General features: G+C 43.4%; 1 protein-coding gene across 3 annotated transcripts in view; it reads left to right on the top strand.

The window, feature by feature from the left end:
• Positions 1-316: 316 nt before the first annotated feature.
• The window catches only part of tet1 (tet methylcytosine dioxygenase 1), a 29856-nt gene continuing 8255 nt past the window's right edge, over positions 317-21917 (top strand). For all 3 annotated transcript variants that reach the window (XM_079362658.1, XM_079362660.1, XM_079362659.1), the window contains exons 1-4: positions 317-648; positions 1228-3510; positions 19083-21315; positions 21777-21867. In XM_079362658.1, coding sequence (XP_079218784.1) covers positions 1402-3510; positions 19083-21315; positions 21777-21867 — 4433 coding nt within the window. In that variant the 5' untranslated portion in view covers positions 317-648; positions 1228-1401. The remainder of the gene's footprint in view (positions 649-1227; positions 3511-19082; positions 21316-21776; positions 21868-21917) is intronic.

Here is a 21917-nt window from a genome sequence, read left to right as displayed (position 1 = left end):
GTTGAACACCTGGGTAAGAATTGTTATTAAAATGTAATCATTATTATGTAATAGTACTACGTACACAGACGCTGATTGTCAATAGGCAAGGCAGGCAACTATGTTTGGGCCCCCTGTCAGTAGGGGCCCCCCAATAGCTGATAATGAAATGAAATGTGCAAAAAATTGCAGGCCCCAACAGACCCTAGAATCGCCACTTATTATATCTCTATAATATTTAGCGCCCTCCAGTGCCATCTTATTGAACTTATGGAATAAACACCAGCTGTGACAGTCCAGACCAGGTTTTCTCATGCTCTCTTCCCCTCTAGTGCCGACGACGAGTTTTTAGCCAGCGGAGACCATAGGCTGCGTCTGGTGGAGGGAGAGAGAGAGCGGGGCTGCCCTGGATGGATTCACATTAGAGGGATTTACATTTTCACGGTGCCGTGCTCCGTAAAGATACACACGGTGCACGCTGGAAATACAACCATTTTGCGTTGACGTTTGTCCATGTTGGTGCTTTTATCATGTGCATGTGTCATCGTCGTGAGAGGATTGAACTTGCCAGCAGTCTATATTTGTCGAGGAGGGAAACCGATACAAGGTCTCGCTGTCTTGCTGGAGCGGAGTATTATTAGCAGTTCAGTCAGTGCAACTGTCTCTCTGGTATGTAAAGCATTTCTGCCGATAACGTGTAAATAAAACCTCACGGAAAACAAAACAACATTTAGTTTCAAGAGGCTTGAAACGACAGCGGTCAAGTGCAACAATAATAATAATAAACAGTGACGTTCACGCGTTTTTACACGGTAATAAGCCCTCTTCCGCCAGGCGCATAGACAAAAACAGGATCCGACCTCCGGCCCGAGCCCACTTCTGCCTGCCCTTTAAACTGTTAAAGCCACACAGGAAGCTATCGTTTTTTTTAGTTTGTATGTAGTTCTTTAGATGCATTTTTCAAAGTTTCACGTTCTGTCCAGTTGTAGGCTATTAAATGATCTATATTTGACGCCTACCTTAAAACACTTGCGCGTCCTTGTGGATGTTTCAGGCGGGGCAAAATATGATTTCCAGCAGACAAAGTTAACAGATTGTAAAATAGATTAAGGTTAACAGCGTTACACTTCAACATTATTGTCTAACTGTAGTCTACCTAATAGATGTTTAGGCTCATTATTACACTGAAATTACATTTAAAGGTGATGACATGATTTGTATTTTTTACCCTCTACTCTGTTTTTATAGGTCATGCACTGGAATTGCAGGATATTAATGGCTTCATAAGTTACCCCCTCCCCCCACCCCCCAAAAAAGGAAGAAAGATTTTTAAGAGGAAAAAGTTGTACGCTGAGCAAAAAGTAAATAATCTCCTTGTGCCCATGCCGGCTCCCAGAAACCTTCCCCTCCACACCCTCAGCTATGCCTACTTCTACTAAATCCACTAGGAGACAGACAGCTGCTCAGAGAAAAAAGGTCCAGAAAGTGGTCAGTACCAAGAGGCAAACCTGTAACTCAAACAAACCAAGAGGAAGAGCAACAGAGAAGCAGCATAAAACACCTGCAGAACCCAAAAGGTTGCCAGTGAGGGCCCAGACACAGTCAAGCCGTAGCCCCCGTGGAAGACGGGTTAGTGGGCCTGCTGGTCAGAGCCCTGGGAGGTCACCTGGCAGAGTTAACCATGCCTTAAGTGTAACAGGATCTGCAAGGCTTAGACGGCTGAGCAATCTGCCTGAACCCACTGGCCAGTTACAAGACATAGAGCGAAGGAAGTCTCTGCGGGGCGCACAGGTGTCTGTTCCTCCTTGCCAGCCTTCTAAACCATGCAGAGGCAGAAACAGGAGAGTGGGCTCAAGGAGAGGAGCAGCATCACAGCATGGAAAAACAAGAAACCAATCATCAAGCATCAGCATCAATGATTCAACATCTGATGGGGAACATGAGAAATTGGACATCTGTGATGCAGAGGAAATGGTTCCAGTTGCTCTAAAAACTGATTTTGATGTTCCTGCTGGTGTCAGAGATATAGGTCTTAGTATTAGCAATGCTAACGAGTGCAGCCCTCTTAAAGCAGATTCCCCACCATGTGAAGTCACACTGGAAGACTGTGTGCAGGGCAGCTGTGACAGCATGACAAGCAAACAAGACCAACTGATTGTCCTTCATAACAGTAAAAGTGATCTGAGGTGTGTGACAGGGTGTGTCAAACCTGTGTTTGATGATGTTGATGGACTCTGCAGTGTGACGTGGAAAGATAGCCCTTTGCAAACGAGTATCAGCTCAACAGTGTTGCAGGGCAGCAGCAAGGGAAATGACAGTTCATCTATCCTTGGAAATAAGCTTGCTCCTCTTGCCAGTGATGATCAAGGTTATCGTGGAGTGGATGTGTGTACTGTCCAACAAGAGGAAGCTAACGTTTTGGACTTGGAAGAGAAAAGTAGCAATAAAAAAACAACAGCTGTCACTGATGAATCTGAGGAGATAAATCATGAGAGAGGAGAGAGTTTCAAAGAAGAGAGACACAATGAGACCGTTGAAGAGATGGAGGAGATAGTTGAGGGTCTGCGTGATCGTGAGAAAGAAGATGATGATAAGGAGAATGATGTCTCCATCATTCCTACTGACTCCGACCCCAGCACTTCAGCCCCTCAACCTTCAACCGGCCCTAACAATGGCCTGACAGCACAGTCGGAATCACCTGTAAGAATCCTGCAGGTCTCCAACATAGCTACCTCAATTTCCACCAAAGCTGCCACCACCTCAGAGTCGATTGATGTCGAGGTGCTGAGTCAGGGTAAGACGGACATGCAACCTTCATTTCATGGTGCTAAATCTCAATTGCCAGGGTGCTCAACTTGGTCCGAAACTGCCCCGAAGTTTCAGACTGTTCTCGTGCAACGAAAAACGCCAGTTATTATCCGTAATGACTCCCTTAAACCTATGAGCGTTAGGGATTCCCACCAACAACTAAGTCTAGACATCCCATCTTCACAGGAAGGAAGACAAGCTTGTACACCAGCAGAGATACAAACCAAAGATGGGGAATCTTATCCAGAGCAACGGGAGTGTCAGAGCCTGTTGGTTGTTCCTCAGTTGAACTCAGATGTTCTAACAGCTGCTTGTGAGCCAAACAACAGTGAGGAAAGTGTTGTCTCAGTGCCAAAGATCTCAACGCCCTCACTGGACAGTAGCTCCACTTTCTCTTTTAGCTCGGAAAGCACTCGTTCCTCTTTTTCTTTTGACACTGAATCAGAGGCAGGGTACGGGGAGACAATACCCTCTCTCCTACCTGGATCCTGGGGACCTGAGGGGAACCAAATACCCTCCTGGGCCGCCCGGAAAACACAGAGGAAGGATAGGAGAAAGCGGAGTAGGTGTGGGACGTGCGAGCCGTGTCTGAGGAAGATCAGCTGTGGCCAATGCAGCTGCTGTCTGAACCGCAGGACAGGGCACCAGATCTGTAAGCTGAGGAAGTGTGTGGAACTGAGGAAGAGAAGACCTTCATCCTCGCTGACATTCTCTGCTGCTCAGGTGAGGCTTTAATTACACCGAATGGAAGGTGGTTAGATAATGACTTGAGTGGGACTGCGCTGATGTGCCGATGCACAGTTTAAACAGCTGATCAGAAGCAGCTGAAAAAAGATTGTTCTCTACTATATGGCAGCATATTGCTTTTGATTTCAGAGACGACCTCTGTTAGCAGTGATGACTGAGAGTTGCGTGAGCCAAACACTTGTAGAGAAGCCTTCTTCCACATTAGGATTCTTTTGTTTTTCAGTTGGTTCGACAGATGTTGCAAGCTCAACTCAGCAGTGTTCTCTTTGTTAAATGAAAGTGAACACATCAAGTCAAAAAAGGGGGAACTACCTGTGTTTGTACTGTGTGTATGTACGGTATATGTGTACAAGTGTAGGGAAAAGAATCTAGGTGTGATTACAAGAGTGACTGAAATGTTGATCATGTCCCATGTCAGAGTGGAGGAACCTCTCCCATGACCAGCAGCAGCACATGGTCGGACCTTGTGTCTGTTTTTATAACTTCTTACTTCGTTCAGTTTTGAGCTGAGAAGTCAACATTTGTGCTTAATGCTTTTCATCTTGTATTGGAGTAATTCCAAGACCTTGTGTCCAAATCTGATTAAAGGAGTTATAAATTGTTATGAGAATTACTGTTTTTCAGAAATGGTGTCAGGCTAAATTGCGAAACGCTTCGTTGATTAAAGTGGTTTATCTATAAAATGGAAGGACAGAAGGCTAATCGATCAATCATTGATCATTTTGGGAGAGAGGAACAGGAGATCATGGCAGCAGCTGGAGCTACATAAGCATGAATATAGTTCAGTGTTGTCCATGTGGCTGGGGGAGGGCTCTGTGTGAACCACTGAGTGAGGGTCCATGTGGCTGTATGGTCGAGTGAGTGCAAGCGTGCTTGCATGTGCCGGCAGAGGAGCCCTCTTCGAGCAGCAGCAGTGGCAGGAGCAGATTAAGGCTGATTATATAACACCTGCAGTAATAGTATTGACGACCTTTGAGCACTGTTTCTGCGTATAAGCAGAGGAGAGGGAGAAAAGATCAGGCCAGGAAAAGATTTACATACATATTATTAGGAATGCCTTGCAAAGTAGGTCATTGTGAATTTGTGTGTGTGTGTGTGTGTGTGTGTGTGTGTGCGTGTGTATGTACATGTGTGCATGTGTGTATATGCGTGTGCTTGTGTGTGATGCAGACTCATGAGCAGATTGTTGTATATGTGGTTGTGACAGACGTCTACTCACTCTCATTCAAACTAAGGAGCCAGTTGTTTCCACATTAATCCTGTCTGACATCACATTGTCCAACATCCTGTGCAAATATAGCTTTGCGTTTGTTTGCAGTTTGAAAACAGGTTGTGTTTGATTCTGTGCAACCGCAAGGGTGGAGCCTACACCTGGTGCTGCAAGGTTGCACTATCAGGACAGCTATCATCATGTTGAGGTGTAGGTGACATCTCCAACTCCTTAACTTAATTATCATTGCAGTATGGTGGATCAAGCTTTCCTCTTGGCTTGTATTTAAATGTCAAACTCAAGAAACCCCACTGCGAGGGCATATGGGTTTGTATTATGTGTAATACTTTGAATAACTGGCTTGCCCATGTTGCTAATGAAGCACACACACCCTCTCAACTAATACAGTACTTCTAAGCTCACAAGACAGTGGAGAAAAAGGGGCAGAGGCCACAGAGAAGCTCATGTAGTGGCATGTGGATTGTGTTGCTGGTTTTGCCACAGTGAGCTTCTAATGCTGGCGTAGCTGTGGCAAAACATACTGTGGCAAAACATACTGTGGCAAAACATACCAAAACATACCAGAAAATACACAAAGCACCGATAGAGCAGTGTAAAGGTGATCTATATACATTATAGAGCTGTTTTAATGAGAAAACCTGAGAGCCCCAATGTTTTGTGAGTGAGCACTGTGCATTCTTAGCATTAAGCTTGCCTTTTAAAAATTATCTGGTTTCAATCAGCCTTGATGGCCCCCTCATGGCCTCGCCTTGCAGTGGGCAGTGAGGATAAGACCTGGGAACTGGCCCTTAGCACTCACACGGATACAAGCACAAACATGTAATCACAAACACACCAGAACCTAAACAGCTAAGTTCATTGAGTGCAAATAAATGAATTTGACTGAAACGGCCCTGACATGTTTAAAGCTGTAGGCTGCATGACTGACTCACTTTTTATGGATAAACAATGGACCTGTCAGCAGCCAGTTAATGTTTTGAATTCACATCTCAACAAAAAAAAGTAAAATCAACATTTCAATATATCCATCATCTGCATTTCAACGAAAAGGAAGTAAACTGTGATGTAAACAGTTGCCCCTCACTCAGTCAGTGCTGGCATTTTATTTGACTTACACTAGCTCTTAAATAGCCATGAAACACATAAAAAAAGATGCACAGTGTTGTTTTTTTGCAGGACAGATGATTTCCATTGTCATCAGCTGAAAGTACTGTACATTACATTTCAGTTTGTGTATTCACCATGTTTCTACTGGATCATTTTTCGGCATAACTATAATACTAGAATCGTTTTCATTACTGAAACCACTATAGAAATCCCACGAGACTGCCATGTGGTGTTAAATACCTACAGATTACCCTTCATTGTCCAGATCTAATGCAATCATTTACTGGCCCTGACTATAAATTAACTTGTTTGTTCATGCTCGTAACAATAGCTTACCCAGCAAATACTCCTTAGATCAGCACAGAAGAACTGATTCCAGGTCAATTTTAAACAGACAACAGGAAAATAGCAACAATTGTGTGCAATAATATGTACAGTATATTCTTTACCCATGGTCAGAGGGGTTCCTGGTATCAGATAATAGCTGTATGTCCTTGTATCAATATCAGCATTTGGAAGGAAATATGCTATTGGAGGATCTCTTTATGGTGATGCTAGAGTCTGCTTCTGTCACTGCATTTATCCATGCACCTGGTAAGATTCACTGCAGGCTTAAGGTGCACCATAATAACATAGCAAAATAAGCATTCAGTTTTGCACAGTACAACTTCAAGTCAATCCTATACTTTTTCCAAATAGTTGGCCACATGCCTGTCAGCCTGCGAGCTCAGCCTAGCTCCTCCTGCTATCTAATTTATCTCCTGCACTTCTTCCATTGCCCTTTTTTTAAGTGCAATGTGCTGGAGGAGTTGCCTAGCTGAGATAACACGTGTATCAGGAAAACACTTGCTGATCCTTCAAATAGCTCTCTGCTGGGGAGGACAGGCAGCCTGCAGCACCCATCAGTCACTGTTTGCTTTTTAACAGATATTCAAAGCTGTGTTTTGACAGTGTGCATGTACAATACTCATACTCTTTACATACATACTTTTCAGTTGGAAATGGGGATGTTAAATGATCATAGATGTATGGGGGTTTCAGGCCATCTTGCAGCAAAACACCCTCATTGTTCTCAAATGGAATCAGTAAAGGGAGAGTGATTTGTCCCGGCAGACGCTCCTGTCAGGTCTGGCCTCCTCTTTTCCCTCCTTTTCACGCACACGCAGCAGTGTCGGTCTTCAGCACTGATGGTTGCCATGACGATCTCTTTGTCTGGTGTTGGCCTTTGACCTGCCACTGTTGTCTGTTAGCGTACTCTCAGGGTCAAAATGAAGCTTAGTGAAGATAACCAGCAGACACCCACTATTATTGGTTTAAGGTTTTGAACTTCGTAACCTACATCCAGATAATTGGGTTACTAGCCAGATTGTCCTGCTCATAGCGGGTCAGAAGCAAGCTAGGGCTGCCTGCAAGGGCTGGAGACCTTAAGCATGGCACATTTATCTGCATTATCTTTGCTAATCAGCCTTTCCTGTCAGGTCATTGCACATGTTTTTTTTGTGGTAGTACTCTCTACAAAGCATGCTATACTTTATCATTGGGACAGAAATTAAATGTTCCAAGATATGTCTGCCCTGTTCAGTATCTGTTACATATTCACATGCACTTAAGGATTTTTAAAGGTACAACACACAAGAATTGGACTCTACCACTCAGTAATTGTACACAGCAACATCTATTACAACATGTTGACGTAATGTTATCTGTGATGTATATGCCTTATAGAATTTGGTGTGCTTTTCATTGAAAAATAAATCCTCTCCCTTTAATAGAAAACAAGCACAGGTTCCCCCCACACAAGCATGTGACCACTCTAGCAGTGAGCTGAAGGACAGACATATCCACACTTTGTTTCTGCTTTATTACGTCAATGAGTGGGACCGTGGGGAGGCAAGGTGGCGAGGAAGGTTCGTGAAATGTCAGAATTAATGCCAACAGTTAACCAGAGCCAACTCATAATGACCAAGCAGAGTATGCTGTGCTTAAGCGAGCTGTCACCGTCCAGCCTTTCCTTTTTCTTCAGCACAGCTTCACATTTCATTACAAGAGCTTGCCTCTGAATGGTGTTGGTTTGTGCTTTCTGTCAACCTGGTCCAAACCACTTCAATTTCAACAACCCTATGAAGCAGTTATCTGTAATGGCTGAAAGACTTGGCCAGTGGCCCAGATTAAAATGCTCTGTGGACAAGGGGAAATGTCTATTTTATTTGATTTGAGGCTCTGTTATTTGGGCAGAGCCCACCATACATCAGAACAGATGTAAGGCTTAGGATGTGCCAGATCTAAGACCCACAATCTAACCAGAAATGGGAGGTAATGTTGGCAGATTAGTTTAGATGCTCTATGTTTACCTTTCAGTTTTCAATTCTCTTTTCTAATTAACAGTAGTTCATGATTTATTTTCATGTTTGGCATTTTCTATGTGATTTAGCATTAATAATGCAATGTATTTACACAGTTAAACTTTCATGCCACTAATTCTGCTCTCCTGAGCTCTTTTAGTTCTTTGCATCTGCGAGTCTGTGCCATGTCCTGACTGTTGTAAGGCTCTAAGCACCCGGGATAAGCTTTGAAGTCGTGCCACTTGGTTTCTCTGGGTGAATAGAAATCCTGACTTTGCCCCCCAAAAGAAATGCCACTCAAATCCAATCAAGGGCTCACAATGGCCTCCTTTTGGAGGAACCAGAGTTTAGTCATGCATCAACCTGGCCTGCCTCCTTTAGAATATAGGTGTTATGTGCTTTTGATTTCTTTGTCTTCATCATTGAGCATCCTCTCAGCTCCGACTGTTGGCCAAAACTTCTCATAGTCCTGTACCTCTCCAGACATCGAGCTCCAATACCTGCATTACTACTGATGCTGCACCAACCTTGAACCTTTTTAATTCAGTCCCTCACTTGTGTACTTTTGCATTTCAGAGTTCACTTTTTGTAGTCACTGCAATGCATGCAAACACACGTGCAGTCATATTACCAACCTGCCAACTCAGCATGTTTTAACAGGACACATTTAAGTTTGCCTCTTGCTCTCATCTGGGAGCTCTGCTCTCCCTCTGCCTGCACAGTGTTTGTGTGTGTGAGCATGTGTGTGTGTGTTTACATTAACTGATAGACTCACTCACCTTTGTCCTCTCTCCACTCCAAGGTGAAACACTTACATCAAGCAACTCCAACACAGTATGTTCGTCTTACATGGGGGGAAAACACTAAAAGATTCAGGAAGATATTTTGTCAATCCATGGCCTGGCCTGGGAGTCCATCTCTGTTCTCCTGGCGAGGCTTTAAGTGACCCACTTTGCCTTTAAACTGATAAACTACTGTCAGCCCTTAAATTGAATCCATGTGGGTTTAGGGTGTGGTGTTGAATGGTGCACATATCCTTCTAAGAGTTTGACTTTAGTTTGTTATGCAATACTCGTTTTTGTGTGTGTGTGTGTGTGTGTGTGTGTGTGTGTGTTTTTAAAGATGAATGTTTGGGCTTCATTGGAGAGACAGAAAAGTAGATACAGTCGGAGATCTGGGAGAGAAAGAGGGGAATAATACACGTCAGTTGTGCCACATGTTGGATTCGAACCCAGGCATCTTGCTTCGAGGGCTATAGCTTCTGTACAAGGGGCACACAAATAGCCACTTGGCCACTAGGGCCTCAATTTGTGTGTAATTTCAAAAGTGAATCCAAAGTGACCATAAAAAAACTTCACCTATGGGTTACAGACCTTACAGGAAGTCAAGAAGCTACAGATATGCATACAGTAAGTGTGTATGACTGTGTATTTGCTGAGGAGACAGAGCATGCAGAAGAGAGCCGAAAGCTTTTGTGTCGACATGGAGTGAAAGCTTTGACTCCACAGATGTTCTTCTGGAAAAGTAGCCAAAGTAGTGTTTTATGTGAGCAAGCCTCTCGGGTCTGCTGAATATGAGCCACACTGCTGTTTCCTCTCAGGTAACACACTTTATAGTTTCATGGTTTTCTTCAATATAGCCAGCTTTTATACTGCCTCAATACACATGATCCAAGTGCTAATATGGGTTTTCTTGCACATGTTTTTTGTTAGTCTATTAAAGTTGGTGTGTCTTTTTAGCTTTGACCTGTGCAAAGAGGTGGATGACTGCTGGTTGTGTGAAAGGATGTATAGGATTAGAATAGACATTGGTCACACAAAGGGAGTTTTGAAACACATGGTGGCCATATTTAAAAATGCTTTCTTTTTTTTTCAAGATATATTTTAAAGCTTTTATGCCTTCATCTGGACAGGACAGTGGATGTAGTTTGAATTTGGGGAGAGACTGAGTGGAATGATGTGCGAGAAAGGGGCCACAGGTTGGACTTGAACCCGGCCACCCGCTTGAAAGATTACAGCCACTGTGCCCATAACATGACCTATAACCGCTAGGCCATTTGAAAATGCTACCTGTTTTGGTCAACCTTTAAACAGGTGTAGCCCGCCTCCCAGAATCAGCTAAAAGGTGTGCTTGCAGTCATAACGGTCACACCACTTGTTATTCATAACTCTTATCCTTCATATAATGTGTGTGACATGAACTATTTACACCAAAATAATCTATTTGAGCAGGCTGTAAACATGGTTCGTTCTGCTGGGTGGGTATGTGACTTCCAGTGTTTTGACTGCCACTCTCAAGTGGACAATCAAGGAATTGCCGTCGTTTGTACCTCCTCATCGGCTTTTATTTTATCGATTAAATTTTGGCCTTAATACCAAAAAAAGAGACGTGTTCTAAAAATATTCACCCTGTTGCACGGTAATGTTGGCACATAATACTTGTGGGCAGGGTGTATTTTTATTCAACTTTAGAGAGTATTTAACAGCAGGCAGATTCCACAGACTATAAGGTCCCACCTTTTCTTCATGTATTCCTTTCCATGCTAAACTTCCCTGAACGTGATGTGGAGAAAATCCTGCTCCTCATGTAAAAGGAAGAAGCACTGAAACTCCCACGAATGCTGACACGTCATAGATCTGCAGCTTTCCCATGCTAAGGATGAGACAAGTTTACATTAGCGTCAGCAGTAATGGCTGTAATGACAACTATTGGCAACGATCATATTGGGCACAGCTCCATCACCGGGCCGGTCTCCAGTGGGTCAGCATCCAGATGTGTCAGAGACAGTTTATGAGAGTGTGGTTCAGAACAGCTTTCTTTACCTAACTCGTGTGTTCATGTACTTTAGCTTAGGTTGATTAATGACTGGGCTACTTGTTCCTAATGAGCGCAGGGTCGCTTGTTAAAACTGGAAAAAAACATATGAGACACTTAAAGAGCTGAAAATAAAGGGTGTGGTGTATTATTGGTAGTAGTTGTGGAGTATTATGAAGGAATGGAGCAGCTGCTGGAGGAGGGTTTAAAACCTGAAGAACAAAAAACACTGGATATATATTTACTTTCACACTGGTTCTAAAGTGTTCAACAATGCTTGCACACTTTGCACACAAATTGAACATCTGTCTTCTTACGAGAGAACTGAACGTTACATGAGATAGCATGAGTTGGGCTGTTTGCTTAAACTAATGTGACAGCCAGAGGAGAAACTGAAAAAGTTCTCCTCTTTAAATATCGTATGTTACCTGCGAGGGAAGTCACAGTTTCTATAGCTGTCATTTAATTCCATCTAGCTGTTCAATAATACAGTTTAAAATCTAAGTGAAGGTGAATACTTTCATAGGCATGTAACAGCGTAAATGCGTGTCAGCGTCAGCAGCACATGGCAGTTTAAAGTGAACTGATAGCAGTTAGTAGGTGTGCTTTTCTGTTTAGGTTGGTGTAACCTGTTTTAAAGTCTTGTTTGTTGACTTTTCGTTTCCTGTCAAACCTGTCAGGCGACCTATGACATTTATGTTGCTATTCAGAGAAGGGATCCGCCACAACTGCCACTATGAATCATACACTAATGTATTTATAAAAACCCCGGTAAGGATGACCCCGATTCTGTTAGCATTGTAGCACATCCGTCTGAGGCATGCAGCTGATTAGTTAAATGAATGAAATGCAGACAAGGTAACATGGCATGGAAATGAAGCTTTTTGTGCACAAGCATTAGTCTGGCAGGTATCCATGCAAGGTAACATGAGCCATGTCATGGTTAAAGCTTGTCAACAGAGGAAGTAGGGCTGCTTGATTATTGCAAAAATTAGGATCAAACATCTGCGCCACATGACTTTATGGAATTTAAACGCCCCTATCCATTAAAAGTTCAATGGACTTCAGCTTGTATAGAACTTTTTAGTCGTCTGACTACTCAAAGTGCTTTTACTCCTACACATTGTAATTGAAAAATTAGTTTTACTATCGAGGAAATGTTTGTCTCACAGCTCATGTGACAACAATTTGATAAATAATGGTTTGTTTCGTCAGTACTGCATGGACAAAGGTTTCTCACAAATAGCTGATGGCCGAGGTTGCTGTGTACAGTGACCATTAGAAGTTACTAATACATTCATACACATTCACCAAAGCAGCGGGAGCAGTTTGGGGTTAAGTGTCTTGCCCAAGGACACATTGGACATGTTGCTGCAGGAGCAACATGTGACCACACGTGACAAAACGAATAGACAAATGAAACGCTGCACGCGCCACAGAAATAGCTTCATCTCTATCAACCTGTTTTAGCGGTCGAGGAAGACCAAAATCGTAAGCAAAATTGAAACTCGATTAATTGCCCAGCATTATTGGAACGGTGTTACTACCGGCCTTGGGGAACAAACACTCGTTACAATAATAATAAAAAAAGTGTCAATATGCCGGCACTATTCCACATTATTAAAAAAAAAAAAAACTACTATTAACTAAAGTTGTAAATGAGGACTGAGGTTTTACAGTTGGTGCTGGTAAAATATTTCTTTGTGTGTGTAACATGTGTTTAGTCTACATCTGCGTTTGTTTTACACTGTTGGGAAATGTGTGACAATTACTGTTAGGGGAAAGGAATGATGTTGATTTGTCTTTGTTTCTATGCGGATGGTGTTTTCATAGATGTTCACGTGATGACCAGCCATCTGCTTCAGTACAGGGACGTCTGAACAGCCTGTTTACCGCTATACAGCCAGAAAAAAAAGAAAGAGAGAACATTTCCACTTGCGTAGTAAAAAAAACAAACTTTTCCTAACTTTTAACTGTCTGGCATTGTTTTGAGACAGCGTTTGCTTGAGGAGTACATGCATAAAGCCACAGCATGCAGGATTGTGATAAGTTACAAGCATCTAACTGACTAACTGAAACGCCAACTGTTGAACCCTAACGTGTGATAAAAAACAGCCTTGCAGCAAATATGGTGTTTAAAAAGATATTTGATGGATACTTGTGGATATTTTGCACAAACATGTTGATACATGGAGTACTGTTTCACAGAACTGATGATTCATATTATTCCATCGGACTTATTGGCTGTAATTTAGTTCTTTTAGGTAAATGAATACCTTTGCATGTTTATTGCTTGCTTGACACTCTGCTGATGTGGTTTTCATTGTTATGTGTGGATTAAGCTGCACGCTCTCTGCTTTCACAATCAAACACACTGTTGGTTACTAGAGTGTTACCGACAGGCACTGGCTCTGGCTGCCTTCATGCTTCCTTGTCCTCATGTGACCTCAGTATCTTGGCCACATGGTCACTTTTAGAAAGGGGGGGGGGGGTGCTTCACTCGCTCAGAATATATTTTAAAACTTTTTTTTTGTCCTTTTTATACCCATGGGTTCTCTCTAACCACAGGTTTTCCTCAGGGAATCATTGAAAAAAATGTCTGGGGGTGGAACAAGACGGATTGAAGAAGAACACTATGAAGGCTGTGAACGTCCTTCCGTTCTGCTCCCACCAGATAATTTCACAATGTATCTAAATCACATGAGAATTAGAGGAAAATATGCAGCCACAAAGCTGCCCCTGTTTATAATGACTTAAAATGGAGGGCAAGTTATGTGACTCTTCTTTAAAAAAAATCCCTCATTTCTTATAAAATAGATCTCATGCCTAAAAACTGTGGAGGTAGTGAAAGCAGGAGAGAGACGTGCACACAAGCATGTGTTGTGGTTTCATGATTTCATGACATTTGCTTCTGCCTAAGAGAAGGAGGGTTTCACTTTAATGCATTTGACATTTGAATTGATTATTGCTAAGCAGAATTAACTTGAAATTTTTTTTCTTTATGGAGACTTGTTGTCAGAAAATGCAAATAGCAGCTGTCAGGACTTACACTAACATTTTAAACACAATCTAGTCTGCAAAAAGGTATTTTTTGAATTTGTTCTTGATGTAGGACTTTTATCAATTCATCCTCAGTGTATTGGTGTACTCTAAAATGAAATAATCTATTTCTAAAGGTTATTAGCGACTTGATCAACCATATGTGAAAATGAGCAGGAGCTCAAAGGCAGTGTTGGTGAGCAGCTTAAGGGGTTAATATCTCCAGGCTGTTGGAGCTGTTTTTCTCTCATCCCGATCCAGCATGTGTGCAGTATCCGTTCCACAGCTTTCCTCCAGTCCATGTGTGTAGGGCTGGAGTAAAGAGCCCACATAGGGGATCCTTTGTTTAGGAGAGTCTAGGCATGGAAGATAATTTACAAGCCGCTAAGGTCCTCACGCCATTGGCTGATGAGTCTCTGTCTGCGTCTGCGAAAGGCATCCCTTACGTGTGTGTGTCTATATGTCTGTGTGTGCGTGCAGGGATTGTGTGTCTGCTGTAGCAGCACTTTGCTACAGCGGCTCACAGTCGCCCTAGTCATGACACGCAGGAGCTTTGCCCTGTGCACGGATACTGTAGCCAGCGTTTTCTTTTGAGGCTGAGGGAAGGCGAAGCAAGATGGCCACCAATACCTTTTAGAGGATATGCTGCCTGAACTGGAGGGGCTTCTCCTGAGGACAGACAAGGTAAAGAGTGTTCACCCTAGGGTCCATTGTCTCTCTGCAAATGGGGGCGGCTACATTATAGCTCATCAAGAGGTTATCCTCTGTTGTATCGGTCGCTGCCATCCTGAATTTGTCTGATTGGAGTGCTATTCTTGGAGCTTCTGTTTGTGAGTGTTTGGCTTGTCTTTCCCAGGTGAGGTTTAAAGGATTTGACAACAAAGTCAGCAACAAAAAGGTCAGTTTCCACGGTATCTGTTCCCCCCCTGACATCTCTGTTTTGTGCTGTATGAGGAGTCCCTTTATTTCCCCTTTTCGCTCTTGCAGCCATATTTCTGCACCTGCTGTTTTCTGAAAGCTTTGCAGAGGAGTGGAGCGCTTGTAAGCTTTGTGTCGTAACTTGTAATTTGGCAGGCGCTACTTGTTTGGCTGCGGTAGTAATGGTGTTGTTATTGTGTGGTTTGTAGGAAAGGTCTTAATGCGTACAATTTGATGGTAAATAAAGCTCTGCTTTCTGCTGTTGTTCTGTAGTATTTTGGATTCATTGCCACCATTAAGCCTTTTTTGTCTTAATTTGTCTTTAATCACGTGTTTCGTGTTTTGACTTTGTGATATTGAGCTCAGCGCAGACAGGAAGTGCTTACTTAATGAATGAAGGAAATTCTCACGTGTTGAGAGAGAATGAAACCTCATCTCACTCTCAGCCAGGAAGGAAGCACGCTCTTTCAGAGTTTGGTTGTGTTTTTGCTGTGAAGTTCAAATTGAGATCCTAATGGCGCCTGATCTCTGCACAGCCACAAAATGAAACACTCATTCACACTCTCCTCTGTTGTAGCACTTGGATTTCAGGTGTGTGCGCATGTTAACATGTTTTTATGTCTTGTTCTTATTTTATGTTGTTGGTTTATAATTACAGTAGGTGTGCACCTCTTTGATTTTCCTTGGAGACCCATTAGAGAGCGAGGGGGGGGGGGGGCTGTTAGGATTCATGTGGTGCCAGCAGTCACACTTGTGTTGCTAAGCGAAGATCTCTGAGCGTGTGTTTGTGTAACGCACTCTCCCTTAGCTACTACCTCAGCATGTGTTTTGTTGATTTTGAGTGCACTGACAAGCGCAGCGGTTGCAAATGTATTTGTCTAAAATAAAATAAAAGAAGACTCTGTTTGCATTTAAACCAACACACTACAGTGTGACTGACTTCAGAAAGCCTGAGGCAGACACAGCAACACATCACAAAGACACAGCCAGATCACAGATCAGCATTCCCCAGAGACACAGTGACTTAATGAGAGCACATGACCTTGTGTTTTCATCCTGCATCAGGCTTTTCTATTATCACAAGCCTGAGTGTATCATAATTCAGCGTCAGCTTATACACTCAAAGATGCACAGGCATACACATACATAGAGACACGCGTGTGTCTGGTGCAGTGCTGGAGGCCTGCCAGCGTTGCTTTGTCATTGAAAGCAGTTATTGTGTCAGACACACTGCCTTTCCCTCTTTGTAAAAAATCTCTCTCTTTATCACGCTTTCATTTTAACTTTGCGGTGGGTCCACATGCTGTGCGCAGCGCGTAGCTCGCCCTGTTGCATTTGCAGTGGGAGTGTTGCCTCAGCCTGAGATCCAGCTATCTATTACATCATCAGCGTGTTTCTAGTAGTAGTAGTAAGGCACAGTCATGACAGCCACGAGGAGTGCATTTGACCGGGGAGTGACGGCAATGGATCAGAGAGGGAACAGGACAACCCCATCAGTGAAAAGACCTTGGGATTATTTAGCTCACCCATTTTAATCATGTGTAATCTCCCGTTTTTATTCATCATCAACAGCGCAGTGGTCACTGTGTCTCCTCTTTGCATCGTCAAACCTCCACCACGAAACATTCTCCAAACAGCTCTTTATAATAACGCCTTAAGCAATGTGCCCATTGACATGTTCACAGAAACGCAAAGCAGGTGTATCCATGTTGATACATTTACAGCTTCACTACAGAAAGAGTTATTATAAGAAACATTGTCAGCCACCAGTGGTAAACATGGGATTCTACAATGCCAGCTCTACACAGTGTGAACACGAGGGCTTCAATCAAAAGCAGCATGTTTCATGGATTTTCAGCAAACTGACCGGAAATAAATAATTCCAGAAGCTGTTGGCTAACAGCTTTAACAAATGCTGCCTCTTTAATCTTTCCCTGACAACAGTGTATTGCTTGTCTTTCTGTTTCTCCTTTATTTGTCAAAAAGGGAAAGCAGAGGCTCCTTGGTTGTCAAATGTACTGATCGAAAACATTGTCATGTTTGAAAGCTGGCCATCAAACCAAACAAAAGTTGTCAGTAAAGCACAGTAACAGATCTCCTCATGTTATCTAACAACCTGCTTTAAACCAGTGCAGCAGATTGTTATTAATCCTCTTAGAACCCAGTACTGCCTTTCAAACATTTTGTTTTTACCCACTTAGATTAAGACTGTGTTTTATCTCTGGAAGCCTGATGCATTTCTTACTTTCAGTGCGTTCTCTGTCATGAATGAGAGATCACGACTTTGCTCAGCTGCCATCACATGTGGGATGTCACAAGGCTCCATTTCTCTTTCACTTCACATGCCTGTAATTGCACCACACTGTTTCCACTCCATTCAGGATTTCTAAGAATATGTTGAAGAGACAAAGCCCAGCTCTACGCATGGGTTGATCTGAAGCAGCATTATTATCTGGAGGGCTACAATGTTTTATTTGATTATATTTTTTTATTCCGAACATGTAATTTAAGATGAAGGTGAACATTAAAAAATAGACAGAAAGTAACAGCCTACAGCTGTATAGAGGACTCCAGCCTCTGTACATGGAGTGCAACCTAACCACCAGGCCATCTGCACCCCCAACCAACTGTATCTGATGGGACATTTCTTGGCTAAATGTTGCCTCATACGTGTTATCACTATGGGCCAAATATTGCAAACTGTAGCATGTTGTATCATCTCTTGATTCCCTTCCCTAGTACTAGTTTGTGTGAGCAACCCAGATCCTGTCTGCAGGGGAAAAGAAGAAAGTCAAACAAGCAGTGTGTTCTGTTCTGTCTGTGTTGGGTTCATAGGAGTCTGGTTTATATTGAAGTGCTGCTGCTGCTGCTTGCTTTTGATCTGTCAGCTTTGAGTAGACATCTCCTGCTGTAAACTACATTAAACTGTGTCAGTGATGGAGTTTAATGGGTGTTTATGCCAGGTAAACACTGATAAAGAACAGATCTGCAGCTGCCCTGCAGTTGTGTAGGTTCATTAGAGGGAAAATTGGATGCTTTACACACAAACAAACACACAGTGCACACACATCCTCCAGCTCCTTGAGCGAGTTTAAGATCCTTTTGTCAGCTGAGTCTTTGCACATGATGCAGTGTTTTTTTTATCTTTGTCACGCTGCAACATTTTTAATCATTCTTCCACTGCTGAAGGCTTTACTTTGTGAATATGATGTGCGTTTAAATCCAAAAGGAAGAAGTTCCGCAATAAATACATACACATTAAAGATGAAAAAAATGCTATTTGGATTTGATGTCCTTTTGTGTCTGACACCCTGCAGTCGCAAAAAGAGCCTTTACCCTTATTTGTTTCTAAATGAATTGATTTTTTTTTGCCTCCTAATGGGTTCGTTGGTATTGTTTCCTGCACTTTAGACAGTCTATGGTATTTGTATTGAATGTGGCTTTAGGAGGCGATCAACCGGTCAATACTGTGGACCTTTGGATGGTCGTCGGCCTCAGCTTAAGGGTCAAGCAACGCTGAAGCTGCACTGTGTCTGGATAAAACGTGGAGTGGGTTAATCACTTACTTTACAACACGCAGGGGTTCGCATGGTAACCCTGTAGTGTTAATAATCACATGTGCTCGCATTCACAGGAACACACCTACAAAGCCAGCACTAACACAACACGTACATGCACATTGCTCTCTTGCCCTCAGTAACCCCAGAGTAGTGACGCAATTGTAAAGTGAGCGCGACTCCTGATTCAGTCGATGTAACCTGCCTTTAAATCTGTGGCTTCAACACTCCGCTGCTCAGCCAGGAATGTAATCCTGATTGAAGTCTTAATATGCTACTTACGCTGTTTAACTTTTTATAAGCTTTGTTTACAGATAGATTTCTACAAGATCTAAAGAAAGCAGACTCTTTGTTTTCACATGCCGTTATATTTTCCACAGACTTGAGAGTGGCTGTAGCAGATGCTCGTTCCATGCTGGGAGGCAATCTGTTGTGCTGTGTGCTGTGACTGTTTAGAACAAGCTGAATAACCGTGCTCTGCCAGAGCTTGTTGAGTCACCTATCTCCTCTTGTTTCTCTCTCCATGTCTCTCTGTCTCAGGTGGTTCCAGAAAGTGGGTCGGTCAATGGCAAAGGCAAGGCACAGATGGATGAAACCCACACAGCAGCAGAGGAAGATGAGGGGGAGGAAGGCCACATACCTCATACACAATCTCCCCACATCGCCTACTTGCAAACCTACAACCTGGCCTCGGACCACGGCGGGCGACCAGCACTTGTTAAAAGAGAGCCGGGGCTCGAGCTGACCAGCAATGCACTTCACCAACATGTATGCTCTTCTGTGACTTTTCAGAATGGTTCTACTGAGAACCTGACTAAACCTAAGGGTGCTAACGTGAACACAGGGTCACATTCTCAACTAATATCTACATTAAAAAGGACTACAATTGCATCCGAGCCTCAAAGGACTATAATAGCTGCAATCCCTAAAGAAAGCTCTGACAGTGGACTCCAGATGCCTCATGATGACATGGCAGTTCCTCTAAAGAAGATCAAACTGGAGGAACCCTGGATGTGGCCCAGTGAACAGGCCACCTCTAAGCTAAGTGATGACGATGAGGTTTGCGTAGACCCGCTGTCCACGCTGGCCACGGTGGTGTGTCTGTCTGTCACCGAGAGAAAGGGGCTGGAAGAGAAACTTTTCAGCTCACGTTCTTCCATTCTTCACTCCATCAAAACAGAGCGACAAGATTTGCACTTCATCAAAAAGGAACCACAGGACTTACAGAATGACTTTAGTCAGAAAAGCACTCCTGTTAGCCTGCAAAGGACTCTCCTGGCTATTAAAAGTGAACCTCCCCCAAGTGTCTTGCTGCCAAGCGTGCAGTCTTTGGCAGAGAAGAGAAATCTTAGTTTTGAACAAGCTATTGCTATTGAGGCCTTGACTCAATTGGCAGCTATTCCTCAAAGCACCCAAGGGTCCATTAAAGCTGAAAGTAAGTGTGAACATCCCATTTCTACTTCAACCTCCAATACAAATGCATCCCTGCAAGAAGCTAAACCCACAGCAGCTATCTGCTACAACAAAGTCTCTGTCATCAGCTCTCCAATACATCAAACGTCAGTCATACGCCCTCCTGTGGCCAGACAAGGAAATGTTATCCAGTGTTCTAAGTCTGGCACTAGCTCCAGGCTGTCTCTGCAGGATCTCCTAGATGCCAGCTCAGATGGTGATAACATGATGAGCATGAGTAGGAAAGAGAATGGCTTTGGCTCTCGTGTCCTCAAACCGGAAAGCTGCTATAAAGACCACGGTGATGTGAAGTTCAGAAAAGATCCCAATCGGTTGTTTGGGGGAGACAAAGAAAGGGTTGTCAGTAAAGGAGGGAGAAACAGAGATGAGGAAGAGGTAGCAGCCCAGCTGGCAGACCTGGCCTTCATCATCCAGGCTCGACACAACCTACAGTCGGAGAACAACCCTCCAAAAGGAACACCAGTGTCTGCGATTAAGTACAACTACAACTTACAGCAATCCCCGAGTCAGAAAAAGACCCCAATGAAGAAAACGAAAACCACACCTTCAAAGCCTAGGAAGAAGAAGATTAGTGATGAAGGAATCAATGGCAGAACCCCCCTCTCAAAGCGCATGCATAATGGAGAGACACAACATAGGAGCAGAGGCCAGAAGATTCTCCCACAGGGGCAATCAGGCCTTCACCATAAGAGGAACCTGTTTCTGCCTCAGGCTCAAATTGACCTGAAGAGATACCTGGCTGAGGCTGAGGAGGAGCGGAGGCAAATCATCCATCACAGTAATGCACACAATACAGCCTTTGCAGGGCTGCAGACTCAGAACTACAGCAATCTCACACGGATCCACCACACTCCTAGTCAAGACAACCAGCCATGGTCCCTCTCAAATGGTCCACTCCATCAGCACAATCCATGCAATGGTAATGCTGCAGGAACAGTGCCAGAGTATGGCAGACATTTGTTAGCTCAGGTTGCGCAGCACAGTGCGGGTCCTTACACCAGCCCAGCAAATACCACTCTCTATAGTGACCCTAATGGGCATCATGGCCTGACTAATGGCTTCTCAGGGGCTACAAGGTCCCCACCTCCCAACCATCAGGGCTACTACAAGCTGGAGAGGTCAGGACAGGTCACTGTTCTGTCCACAGCTACTGATGGAGACTCTGCAGAGTCGACTCCGATCAAGAACAACGTCAACAGCTTTCTAGAGTCTCCTTTGAGTTATCTGGATACCCCGACTAAGAACCTGCTCAATACACCTTCCAAAAAACTGGCTGATCTTCCTTCCTGTCAATGCATGGGTGAGTTGGTGCTACTTCAGATTTTAGTCTATGTTAACTAAAAATCAGAGACTTTTTGACTAAATCCCACTGCAGTTCTTTGACCTCAAACTCTAATATTTCTGTTTATTTCTGGTAGAAACTCACACACTCACAAGCTGTGTCCTAATTCAGGGGGCAAGCCATGCAAAAAAGAGGCCAGATTTCTCTGCCATGTTTGGAGGAGGCTTTGAGATACTTTGTGGAGCCTTGTCGACCTGTTTTAATGCTATCAGTCTTTTAATGTGAACGTACAAAAAGGTGGCCCATACCTTTTTGATCCAGCTATATTTGTGGTGTTTGCCACATTAATATAAATCTCACCATGAGCTTAAACTAGAGGAATCACATCTGTAGCTTTATTGTTGACGATGTCTCTTCACAAGGCAACAGTGCTTTACGTTGCAAAGATGTTCAAACGATGTTGTTCTTTTCCCCCACAGACCAAATCATTGAAAAGGAGGAAGGCCCTTACTATACTCACCTTGGGGCAGGACCTAGTGTTGCTGCAGTTAGGGAGTTGATGGAGAACAGGTAGAGTAACTTCTACAGCTGTGTTTACAATGTCTACATGCGGCTGTCTT

Source organism: Symphodus melops (assembly GCF_947650265.1).
Source record: "Symphodus melops genome assembly, chromosome: 15".
Taxonomy (NCBI): Eukaryota; Metazoa; Chordata; class Actinopteri; order Labriformes; family Labridae; genus Symphodus; species Symphodus melops.
Note: the sequence above shows the minus strand (reverse complement) of the source record. Positions and strands in the feature narration are given on the sequence as shown.